Genomic DNA, 12,700 nt, shown 5'->3' with positions numbered 1-12,700 from the left:
CGCTGTAGTGAACAATCAATGAAGAAACTGCTCATTCACTTGCCCCTAACAGCCAGATGGCTTTTTCTTGCACATAAATAATAATAATAATAATCATAATATATTAATAATCACTATCATTACCATCATGAAGGGTGCAGAAATATATTTGCCATGGGCGTCGTCCTATCTAGTTACGCCACTGGACATACAGCCCGCTTTCACGAGAAATATATATGTCGCCCTGCACTGATTTAATTCTGAGTTCGTTCTTCCCGCCTCTGTCTGCAGTCTCTGAATCTCTTGAAAGTTCATTCGCAGAACCTGCGCGCGGATAAGCTGGCCTACTCAAAACTGCGATTTGCTATGCAAATAACGCCTACCTCGGGTATATGTATCCAGGGGCGTAGCCAGAAATTTTTTTCGGGGGGGGTTCAACCATACTTTATGTATGTTCGTGCGTGCGTTTGTATGTGTGCGTGTATATATATGCAAGCAAAACTGAAAAATTTCGGGGGGGGGGGTTCAACCCCCCCAACCCCCCCCTTGGCTACGCCCCTGTATGTATCCGTGAAGATAACTAGCTGATACACCTGCAGCGGGCGATTTTTAAACAGTCTGCTCCATTAATTGGCGTATCCAGGAGAGGGCTTTCGACTCCCCACCCGATGTTTTTGTTTTGCATGTGTATATATATATATATATATATACACGCACACACACAAACACATGCACGAGCATACATTAAGTGTGCTTGACCTCCCCCCCCCCTAAAAAAAAAAATATATATATATATATATATATGCCCTAGGTCTGCTCAGAATAAAAATAAAGGCGATACATTACCATGAATGTCACCAATTTTTCGCTGGCACAGCACATCAAATTCCTCCTTGGTGAAGTGTTGACACATGGCGCAATTCAAATACTCATGTCTAACTTAAAATACGATGAAGTAATAAAGAAGAAATGAAAGGCCACTGGACTAGCTAATGCGATATGTGACAACACCGCATTAATGCATGTAAACTTCTACTGTAAAGCGCTGCTCTAGGACAGTAACTTAGAGTAGTGGTTTGGGCTGGTTGGCTTTCTGTTAAAGGGGTACTGACACGAAAATTTTCAGTTGTAGTTTTTTTTGCATCAAATGAAAGGCCGAGCCCTCAAGAGCCCAGAAAAGGTATAGTGCTAAGCGCGAGTGCACCCTGAAAAAGTAATTACAGCATGTTTTTAAAAGCTAGTTTCAGTTCCTACTGTACCCTGACGTCAAAACATGGTATGAGCTTCTTGTCACGTGCTCGCACAATATATAGATGGCTTGCACTGACGTCACTGAAAGCACCGTGTTGGAGCATCAGCATGTGGGGACGTGACGTTTCCGATGTCACATTAATGTTATTAAAACATCACATGCAGGTTCTTTCATTATTCACGCACAGGGATGTTTCTGCCAACGTTGGTTTCTGCCGCGTCGTTTTCACATAGACGCAGCTTGTTTGTCATCAAAACCGCCATCGTGGAGCTCCAGTTCCTTTCAGAAGCTGCGTCCATGACGTCACGTGCAAGCCATCTATAGTGACGTTTCCACGGCCGCTCCACCCCGTTGCTCCGTTGGCAATGCACAAGCAGCCATCTTGAATGTTTTAGTGACGCACAAGCGGCCACCTTGGAAGTTTTGGTACCTGTGGTCATCACAACTAGCCAGACTGCTGCGTGAAGTACATGGTGAAGTATTAGTACTGTAGCCTGACGTCAAGCTAGTGTCGATGGCAGTAGGTGAGCCATAGAAAAATTTACTTTAATATCAAAATAAAGTATCTTATCAGCATTTGCTGAGATTCACACTTGCTCAGAGCCGTCGCTGCATACAGGAGATTTGCATGGCATAGTAAACTCGCCTTCGAAAAAAGGTGTCAATACCCCTTAGGTGCGGCGTGAAGCAGGACGAAAGCACTCTTGAACTTGGCAGATTGTCGATGTTTTTCCCACAATAAGACTGAAAAAAGCGTTTCCTGCGGAGCCAACTGTTACTGCTATGATGACAGATCATCACAGGATTGCCGGCTATCTGACTATCTCTGAACAGATTCTGAAGTCATGCCAAAAATGCATGCACAGTACCAGGACCCCTATATTCATTGCTGAACACCATCTGCTCATGAGCCTCCTGCTACAGCAATACTGAGCAAAGGACGAACTGCTCATAGATACAGTTAGCTTCTTACAAGGCCTTGTAGAGACTAGTTTAGACTTTCAGTGCCTTGATCCCAGATTTTGTAATGTTTCAACAAGCAGCCTTTGTCACCAATCACTGAGTAGCACGCGTTGGCAAAGGGAAACGTTGCGAGAAACTCTATGCAACTAGTGCCATATAGAGAAGACAGCCCACGTCCTACCAGACAGTGTACAAGTATGAAAGAAAGAGTAAAGCGTTGTAGTGCCACCAGAGATATTGCCCTTGTCTACACCTATGAATGCGCATGAGCACTGGATGAGTCGCTATCTTTTCATAACACCTAGTCTCTAATGAAACACTCGTTCCTATCATCAACCTTAAGCATCGCAAACAGCAACAAAGAGTAAAAGAGATATTACATGTCTGTATTATGTTCTTGTGTAGGCCCACCTGATCTTTTTTTCTTTACTATGAGAAGGCAAAACGACAAAAGTAGGCAGAGGTTGTTTGAACATTAATTATTTATTTACATGGTTCACAGCCAACATAAGGGAAAAAAAATACAAACAATGACAAATATTGGAGGAATTAAGTAAGCCTTTTTTTTTATGTACATGAATTGTTTTAAAAGCTAGACGTTAAAATTTTGACTGCGAGCACATGTTCGCTCGCCTTTTCTCTTTTTTTGTTTTCCTTTCCCCCAAAACCAGTGAGATTTAAAATACACATAATATACATAAAAAAAGGGAGGGATGGGCATATCACAACAAGTCTCCTGCAATGCGGTTAACAACAAGCAGTCGCACAGTGGAACTTTCAAGCCAGCATTGACAAGACACTTTGCAATTCATGTCCGTTTCTTCCAGATTCAGAGGTAGCTGCTCTGCGCTGTGGCTTCACAAAGGCTGCCACATTCAGGAGTTTTCAATTGCACTTGTCAGATAAGGCACACCTCAAGTGACATCTAAAAACAATTCCATTTCTCTACCCGCCACAAATGAGTCAGTTAAAAGCGGTAAGACAAAAAAAAAAAGATAGCTGCACAAACATGAGACTGCACCAAACATTCTTGTCGGCATGATGTTTGTCAGCAAAAGGCTTTCAAAGCTGCACTGCATGCCTTGTGACAAGAATGGGCAGTCTAAGATATAAAAGGGGACAAGGGAACAAAAAATAAGAAGCAAGAAAAGCTACGTCACTGTGCTATGCGAGGAAGGAAAGGCCAGCTCCAACTTTATCCTGCACTCACAATACAGGCTTTTCTATAATACTTGTTCTCTGGTGACCCATAACATTTTTGCTTTCTTTTTTTTTCTTAGCTTGCTTCTTTGAACATAGCAGCAGTCCATTTTTTTTTGTACTTCTTCAGTCACAACCATAAATGAGATGACATGTCAATCCTAAATGCGACAAGTCTCAATGGATCACCCGGAACCACAAAAGCGCTAATACTGATGGAGGGCTCCCTTCGTTCCTCGCCATTTCACAGAAGTTGACAATTTGCCGACGAAAAAAAAAAATGAAACAAACCTGTCACTTTAGCCTGTTTGCTCATCAAAAAGCAAATCACGCAAAGCATGATCGTTGGAGCAAAAAACAGAACCTCGTGTGCAGCGACAACATCCTCATAGGCATTACATCGTACGGTAAAACAGCACTGCAACAAAAAAAGGGGCGAACTTCACGGTTGCAGCTTCGCATTGTCCACTCACCCATTGCATTGCATCTGGGATCACTTTAGCATGCCACGGAATAAGTCAACAAGAGCAGCCAAGCGTGCTAATTTCAGCACTTAATTGAGTTTCAACAAGCTTATGGACAGCTAGAAGGCACGTAGGTAGTAAGAATGCAGTTAACAATGCTCTTGGAGCTTAAGCAGGACACACCCAGTTGTCCCTGAAATCGACATTTCATCTTTTATGGCCCTTTCTCATTTTTATTACATTTCGTGGCTTTCAACACAAAAGTGCCACGAACAGTTAAGGCACTTAGGTCATCTTTTCTCATACTTAGCAAAGGTCCATCGTGGCTGTGTAAATGCAGCTACAACATCTGTACAAGGGTGAAAAAAAAGGGACAAAAGAGATGTGTACAAGAAGAAAATAACGAAACAATGCGTCCCATGACGATGCGTCACATTGCACGTGCTTTACACACGTTTGGCACTCAAAAGCATCCTTTACATGTCATTCATGAAAAGAAAAAGGAGAGAAGAAAAGAATGATTTCAGGTCTTCAGGAGTTTGTGGTACCTCCTACTTTTTTCTTCCTTTTTGTCGCTTACAACCTTCATCTCAGTCTCCACTTCGGTAAGCGATGTATAAAAGAAATGACAGAAGTGACGACACAAGCAAGGCTCCGAGATTACAGCCACGAGCCTTCTGGCGCTCTTGCACATGCCGCACATGGTGGATGAACTCAATGTAACAAGAAAACACCATTCGCTCTCACACACATACGCACACATGCATGCACACATGAAAAATAACATTTTCTCCCTGCACACAAAAGCACATTCGCTGGACTGGTAACAAGACTGTTGGCAGAACCATGGTTAGCAGTTTTTTCCACCAGCTTCAAGGGTTACAATTGGCAAAATGAAAATAAGCTGAAATCAAGCGAGTAAAAGTATAACTTTTCTGGTATAATAAGCATTTATAAGGGCTACTAAAAACGTGTACCAAAACAAACCATATCCTCAGCTAAAGTCTTTGATAAAAAGTATAGAAAAAGGAAGCTACTAATGAGGCATACATATGTCGTGCCTCTGCACAAAAGGACAAGAAAAAGAAAGGAAACTAAGGTAGGCTTATATGTGTACTGAATTGAATAAACAAAAGTGACAAAAAAAAATGTTATGACGGGCACTATGCCGATTAACTTCAAAACAAGGTCATTGCAAGACATTAAAAGCAGACTGAAAAGCTGCCATTATGCGAGCTTTTGAAGTCAGCACAACGTACCAAGAAGCTGCTGTGTTAACCATAGGTTCTGGCAATCAGCCTTGCCCCTCATCAGTCACAGACAGCTTCACAAAGGGAGAGGAGCTCTATTCATGGATGGAATGGACGCTGACAACCTCAGTCATGCAGCTAACTCAAATATACAAGTTCCTCTTTCAACAAGAGAACAGAGAAAGGAGAAGGGAGAAAAACAAGGATAAACAACGTAGGAACAAATAGGTGCGAATATGTGTGCCCCATGGGACAAGCCAGTGGGTGCTGCACAAGGCCTTGTTATTGCTTGACATGTCTGATAGTACTTCCTGATACAACAACAGACAGTTTGTTAAAAGTAAAAAGATGATGCAGGTCATGTGTTGCTCCTAGCGACACTGCCCCCTTCAGTATAAGGTATGTGCGAGAATAACAGTGGCACACAATAAGTGGACAGCGAGCCTTGCACTCAGCTGTTTAATCTGAGCCAAGGCTGCAAAAGGCACATTCTACGGAGGCAACACTTTGAGCAAGCCCTGCCTCTACACAGAGACGGGACTCTAAGTTTTAAAAGGAAGGGACGTTCAAGCATGGTACCTTTTGCTGCTGTTTTTAACGATTGCAGAACACCCTCCCATAGCCTCCCCTTGCACTAAGTCACAACACTTGGGGGTAATAGCATAAAATACTGCGTTGAAATTCAAGGCTTCGAAAATAGCAGTGAAATAGCAGACGTCGTTCTCATGCACGAGAACATTTAGTAGTAAGGGTAATATATGGCAGCCTCACTGCCACAGAAAGCAAATTTTCACACGTTATATTCTGGTCACAATAGCAAAAGCTGTGTATAGTAGATGTTACTTTGATAAGGCACACAAGCATGCACGTCTGCAAAGACAATACACATGCGGTGTTGGTAAGGCACACAGGTCTAAAGTAAGTTCGGCTCGTGCGACACAATGCACTCAATGGTGCACTGACTGTGCACTCGCTCGACACAAAGTTATCATCAATAATGGACGGTACTTGTCCCTCTAAACATGCAAAGGTATCTGTGAATCCAACCTCAGCTGAACTGCTGATCAATAATAGGTGCATCTAAAATTCATCAATGTAAGGCACTTCAAGTGGACAGCAGTGGCTCATGTGGAACCCTGCACGTAAGAGGCACAGGTCTGCTATCCAAAGCTGAACGTTAAACCTTGAAAACAGCACGGCCTACGAGTGTTTCCTGGTGGGAACACAAGGCACTGGAAGGCACGGAGAGGGTGTTCACGCTTCTTGGCCTACATGACTTGGGCTTGTTCCGATGAAATATCCAAGTTGAATGGCAGTGCACCAGTCTGCTTTTTCTCAGAAGGGAGATAGTCCGAGGAAGAAGTTGGTGGAAAGCTGGCAGAGAAAGAAGGGAGGCAAAGGAGAGTGGTTGTCAGGCACTGTCCTAAAGCCATGTGAGCACGCTGTCCTTGCTGGACGTTAACAATGCCTCCATGTCTGACAGAAGGTCTCCCTGCAGCTCCTCCTAGGGAAGCAAAGAAGAGAACACACAGTGCACAGTGAGCACAGACTACTGGGTTTTGTGGCACGGTGCGCAAAAACAGCACAGAGTGGCTGGAGCAAGAATGCTCTTTGTGGCTTGAACAACGGAGGTCACGTGAACTGTAGTCAGTGACAGGTCAAGAATGCAGTGACAAACGCACCTCAGAGTGGGTCGGTATCATGTGCCAGCCAATCCTCATTGCTTATTTTGTCCCCTTGTAGCATGTGCATGTGCGCGTCTGCGTTCACTTCTTGCAAGCCAGCAAACTGCCATTACTCAGTTTCAATCTCTTACTCGGTGTGTGCATCCAATTAAGTTGAAGTAATCACCGCAATGCTTTGTGAAGTGTGGTCACTTGGTCACTAAAGCCTGTGTCTGTAGTGTTCTTTTGGGTAGTAAGGACTATGCCATCTTGACTGTATGAGGCCTTTTAAAGTGTGTCACCAACATTACTGCGCAAATTTGTGAGACAATTCAGAGAAAAGTAATTAATGATGTTTCAGCGGCATATAAGGCAAGTGTCGACTCGCTTGTGCTACTGACTGATGTGCTGTTCTTTATGCTTTGTGCATGCCAGCTGTGCCAGCCTTTAAATTACGGGTCTGATGGCTTAGCTGCAGCATGTTCATTTACTGCTGAGATACCATAGCGGCTTCTCTCCCATGTGGTCTCCCAGAGGTTGCATCACACATTCCGAAGAGGTGCTTCTTTTCGTTCTTGACTTGTCATTGACAGTGGACATTTGTTGAATGGGCCAAGCTGCCCTGTCCCGCTTTCAAATATGTGCTATATTCATACATTACAGTGGCCATGCTTCACAGAATGTGAAGATCAGATGACATGCTGCCATGGTATGTGGGCAAGCACTAATGAACAGCACAGATCCTTTCCATGGGACGCTGCTGCATTGTTTACCAGTCATCGAATGGCCTGGCAAATCTGTCACTTTTTGCAGTGTCCAGTTTTAATACAACTGGCCTAGGTGCCAAACCTAACTGTAGTTTTTTTTTTATTGGCATGGCTCGAGGTTCAGCGTTAAGAGAAGGCTACATTAGTTCGTCGCTGTTGACCCAAGGTGTAGCACTGCAACATACATGCAGTGCAGTGCCCAGCCTGTTAAGCGCATGCGAGTGAACGAAATTTTGACGCTGCTGGAGGCACTAGCTGCTTTCGTTCGCTAACACATTAGGGTGAGGAAGCAGCAAAAGTTGAAGTCAACGGGTAAGGAAACGTTTACATGTCCGAGATGCTGTAATTACAGTAGACTCTCGTTAAACGGAACCTGAAGGGAACAGGAAAATGTGTTCCGTTTACTGAGAGATGAACAGGAGTGCAGAATAGAAGTACAAAACCAACCATATCAGAGGCAGTTGTCCGATTTAAGCAGCAGTTTCGTTTAAGAAATTTCCATTTACTGAGAGTCTATCGTAAACACAATTCTTGCGATTTTTCAGAGCTGTAGTTAATATTCACATGCATTTGCTGGTAACTCCATTATTTTGACAACACATATAACCATGCACTGTAGCTCAGCATGCATCCAACCATAGGGAACTCGGAAGTAAAATATGCATCTTCACAAATATTACTGAGCACCTACAGATAGGTCTCTTGCACAGCTGGACTGCTTATCATGAACAATCATTTGTGACCAATTCAAACTGAACAATGAGCACAAGTGTTGGCAACTGTACTGTAACATTCCTATTTCTTGGTCAAGATCCTTGGTCCTGTCAGGTGGTTAACAATCAAAATGGTATTGCCTACCTTAGAAAAACCGTGACTGACTTAAGGAAATGTAATACTATGATTTTGATAAGCACACACTATGTGTAGTGTGCTTAGGCTTTCTGCAGACTAAAATAAGTATCCCTGCTGGCAGCAAAAGCAGCACTTTTACCAATCATTAACTACAAGTGCATACTGCAGCTGTCTCACACTACACACAGTCAGTACAAATAATGTGCTGCCATGGTATACAGGGCAAGAACTCATGGATAAGATAAGAATGATAAGATAATGGTGAAATTTAATAGCAACATTAAAAAATAGCATGCCAATGTGTAGTCTTTGAAGACTTTTATAATTTTATTCATTCTTCATTCTCTTATCTGTAAAATTACTGAAGCCTCGTAGCCAAGCAGAAACAAAAATGACAGTGTTAAATCTCATCTTGCTGTGTAGCAAAATCTCCACATCCTTGCCAAAATGCTACTGCCTTGCTTTAGTAGTGTGGTAATCCTTCAAAAATGCACTTATGCTTGAACCTTAAGCGGGAGATAAGCGTGCAACATCACACGTGATGCAAACATCTGTGCCATTACATTACACGTTTGCAACCTGGTCAGAGGCAAAATGTATCAACCTACCGGTGCAACACTATCAAAGACAATGCCTGCTCACCTGTAAACTGGGCACGAGATCATCCGAGTCCATGTTCTCTGTGCCCAGGTCAATGCCCGTGCCTTGTAGGCCGTCTAAACTCAGTTCACTGTTCTGGTTGTTGGGATCTGTGAGGAAATAAATTAAGAAAGAAGAATAAGTCCAGGACTGTAATACATATCTACTACATACTGAATTATGAAACACAACAAATAAACCAGTAGTTACAAGAGCCGAAGAACAGGACATGATGTGGTGGCTCGCTGTATCATTGTCCGATTACCCAATACCAAGTGTTTTCAATTTATACTTCAAACATCTTACATGAACATTTGCCTCAACTTTCTAATAAAAACACGTTCTGTGCGCAGCTATCAAAGTTTGTTACAGTAGAAAAAATGCTAGAGCCAACTTCATGTACAGTGTTAGGGACAGTGAAGGAGAGCATAAGCGGATGATCAGTAAGAAAGACTGTTCTCTTAGAGCTCCATGAGTGCTATTAGACAGAAGAGACATTATGTGTCATGATACATGACACATACGAAATATATCACAGTCATTTTGCTAGTGTGACTACCAACAGTGAGGCCTGAGCAGAGAGGTGATTAACTGTCCCACCATTACAGGAAAGCAACCAGAGTGTCCTAAACACCAACACTGTCAGCAAGTTCACTCTCTGGTGAAAAAAAGGAGGCAAAAATAGGAAGCACATGGCCCTTAATGACGTACCATCATTCAGCCCGGCATCAATGCTGTCGTCCATACTGGAGAGGAAGTCCTCCGGAGTATGTGGCAACGAGTAGTTTGGGCCCAGCCCAAGGCCACTGTCTGCACTCTCCTGGCGCGAATGGAAGTCACCACCCAGAAAAGGGTCTGTTGTGGGACCCACTCCAGCTACGTCGCTTGCAGTAGGAGACGTTGGGCTTGGGAGGATCTCCTCAGTCAGTGTACGTCGCAGCATCATCTCCTACGCACGAAACAGAAATGACACGCAGTGAAAAAGAGGAGCCAATGCAATGTCCGCACTTTAATGCAACCATCAAATTAGCATACCGTTTCCGTCAAATTTGGCACACTTTTGCACGCACAGCTTAGCTGAAACACTTTCTCTCAAAATGGTGAGCAAGCTTCCTGAAGTTCCTCAATCTTGTGTACCTACCGCACACCGCATGTCACAAGGAAGTCTTTGTCAAATCTGTTTTACTTGGAACTACAGTGTTCCACTTTTGAGCTAATGAGGATGGAAAACGGACAAGGTTGTGCACCAAGACTTTAAGCCAATTAAAAGATACGGACCTGCAAATGGTTATTTCTGAGACCGAATCAAATGAGGATTGAGAAGTGTCAGAAGTAATAGAAGATCGAACACTTTCAAACATCGAACAACCATGTTTACAATTAATATAAAATGATGCTGACATCCTAGTACGTCTTACTACTATTCATATTCTCAAATTATAAGCATAAATGGAGTGTCAAGAACAAAGAAGATTCTATGCACATGCAGAACCCTACCGAGAGTCCGAACAATCTTTAGTCTGTAAAGAATGGCTTCCCTAGTGAAGTGGCTCGCTGCACTAAGCAAGTTCTCATATGTTTGTCTATTACTAGCCTTCAAGAACGAAACATATCGTACTTTTGCACCAATTTTGCGTAAGGTCAACCTAGCTTGTATCATTGCACACTGTGAAAGTAACAAATAGGGAGACTAACAATCACTATAAATATTAACGATATAATATTTCAATCAGTAGTGAACACTCTTAATGAACATGATAGCATTGTCAGCCCAAGAATGTTCCTGCTAAATATTTGTAACCACCTTGGACTAATGCAACACCATAATTATTTAATATATGGTAAACATTCTTTCAGTCACAAAAGTACTGCAAGGATATGTTAGACATAACGCTCCATTTACACGTGATGGGTACGCTTTCTAAAACTTTAAAATGGTAAAAAAAAAAGAACGATGGCATAACTATCTGCTATGACTTAAAGAAGCACTGACATCATAAATTTACGCAGGGCAATATTTTTTAATCCTGGTGTAGTTTTTTCGACCCTGGGAGCGATGTGCGACTCGGAATGCAATGGAGGGACAAATAACTATCTGTTATATTGATTAATATGACCAGTATCGAGCACGATTCAAAACGGGTGGAAAGCCCACCAATTTGTGGAGCTGGCAGCGCTGCCTCGCAGCCACCTCCTGACTGTGCCCCAGCTGATCGCGTTAAACAGAAAAAAGTGACGCCAGGTTCAGCTGACATTTCGTCTGCTATTTGCCACAGCATCGACGTCGTCATCATCAACAGTGTTGACAAGCGATGAAGGCAACAGTTTGTAATTTGGAATCGCTGGATTCGCAATGTCGCGATGCATTTCAGCTTCGGCACTTTGCAAAGCAGTGATTCAGAAATGAACATCGTTCCAAGCAGCGACAAGGAGGTCATCGGGATGCACACTTGGGCCATGCTTAGCTATATGCTTCAGATAATTTTTAGCGTGTACGTCATTCCGGTATATGCAAAGGACTTACGGAATATTGGGTTACTGTGCGATGATTCGATCGACAAGTTGTGCCGCTCATAGATATGCACGTCTCTTCGTTTTTTGTAACGTCCTTGATGTAAAAAAAAGTTATAACAAAGCAACGCATTCGGAATTATGTCATGCTGCGAATGTACACCAGCAGGAAGTAGAATACCAGTAGGTCTAGAATAATTCTGTGCTTGACAGGTTCTTCTTTGTGCCACCCAGATAGCCCCACCTATTCAGCCTCTCACGTTTACGGCTAGGGTAAAACGGTATTACACCTACGTAAAGAAGTCTAGGACAAACTAAAATTCTACACTAATGCTATCTCCGTGTTCCTTGTTGGCGATGATATTCCACTATACGTTTGATAGCTTGTGGCCATGTTAGCATGTACTGTACGCGTAATGAACGATGCACTCTTTCTGCTTTTTCTGCATTCTAAGAACACAACTGCAGCACACAATCGTTCTCCAACATTCTGACTGACGAGCACATGACAAAACCATTCAAAGCGGCGGGACGAAGAACAAACATGATGAGGTGGGGTAGAAACGCAGTGGTAGAACCAGTGGGAGTGAGAGCGTTTTCAGGCGCCGGAGGAATGATAAAAACACTCAGATTGTCGACGTCATCACTACTAACGCATCAGCACTCAGGATGGTATGCCCACACCGAACACGTCACAGCAATGTCGATGTCGCAGGCTGCTGAATGCCCCCGTTAAGCTTTCGTAGGCTGTTTGCCTCGAAATAATAACTTCCAGGTGATGGACGCCATTAAAGTTTGCCAAGAAAACCTATGCATTCCGAGCAATTGAATGAAGGGCACATCTCGAGCTTGAAATTTTATGTCAGTGCCCCCTTAAGGCTACAAAAATACACATTAGCCTATTTCATTCACTGGAAACGGCAATGACTTTTCCTTTGCTACAAGGTTATTAGTTTCACACAAAAGCATCTGCACACAAAATGCACACTGACTGCAGGACAGCATGGGGTTCAAAGCAGAGCAACGTGGTCCAACAACGAAATAGGCAAATGGGGCAAAACTTTGCATCCACTCACATTACGTGCGGAGTTTCCAAGGAATGCCGTCTGCAAAAAGCAACAAAAACAGGCCAATTTTTGAGTTGTAGTAGCATGCCTCA

The 12,700-nt window shown here is 43.1% G+C and overlaps 1 protein-coding gene and 1 long non-coding RNA gene across 11 annotated transcripts in view; one reads left to right on the top strand and one right to left on the bottom strand.

Annotated features, from left to right (window-relative positions):
- Nucleotides 1-2,658: 2,658 nt before the first annotated feature.
- LOC119387853 (transcriptional coactivator YAP1) overlaps nucleotides 2,659-12,700 on the bottom strand; it is a 202,753-nt gene continuing 192,711 nt past the window's right edge. For 2 of the 10 annotated variants that reach the window (XM_049413708.1, XM_049413703.1), the window contains 3 exons: nucleotides 9,742-9,979; nucleotides 9,034-9,140; nucleotides 2,659-6,612 (listed from right to left, as the gene is read on the bottom strand). In XM_049413708.1, coding sequence (XP_049269665.1) covers nucleotides 6,532-6,612; nucleotides 9,034-9,140; nucleotides 9,742-9,979 — 426 coding nt within the window. In that variant the 3' untranslated portion in view covers nucleotides 2,659-6,531. Of the gene's footprint in view, nucleotides 6,613-9,033; nucleotides 9,141-9,741; nucleotides 9,980-12,617; nucleotides 12,648-12,700 lie in introns of all 10 variants that reach the window. The other 8 variants (XM_049413704.1, XM_049413711.1, XM_049413710.1 and 5 more) reach the window with 8 other exon arrangements.
- LOC125757720 (uncharacterized) overlaps nucleotides 2,846-12,700 on the top strand; it is an 18,744-nt gene continuing 8,889 nt past the window's right edge. The window contains exon 1 of the long non-coding RNA XR_007415468.1: nucleotides 2,846-3,075. This is a non-coding gene — a long non-coding RNA (uncharacterized LOC125757720). The remainder of the gene's footprint in view (nucleotides 3,076-12,700) is intronic.

The sequence above is a fragment of the Rhipicephalus sanguineus genome, chromosome 3 (genome assembly GCF_013339695.2).
Source record: "Rhipicephalus sanguineus isolate Rsan-2018 chromosome 3, BIME_Rsan_1.4, whole genome shotgun sequence".
NCBI lineage: Eukaryota > Metazoa > Arthropoda > Arachnida > Ixodida > Ixodidae > Rhipicephalus > Rhipicephalus sanguineus.
This window is presented reverse-complemented; position numbering and strand designations above follow the sequence as displayed.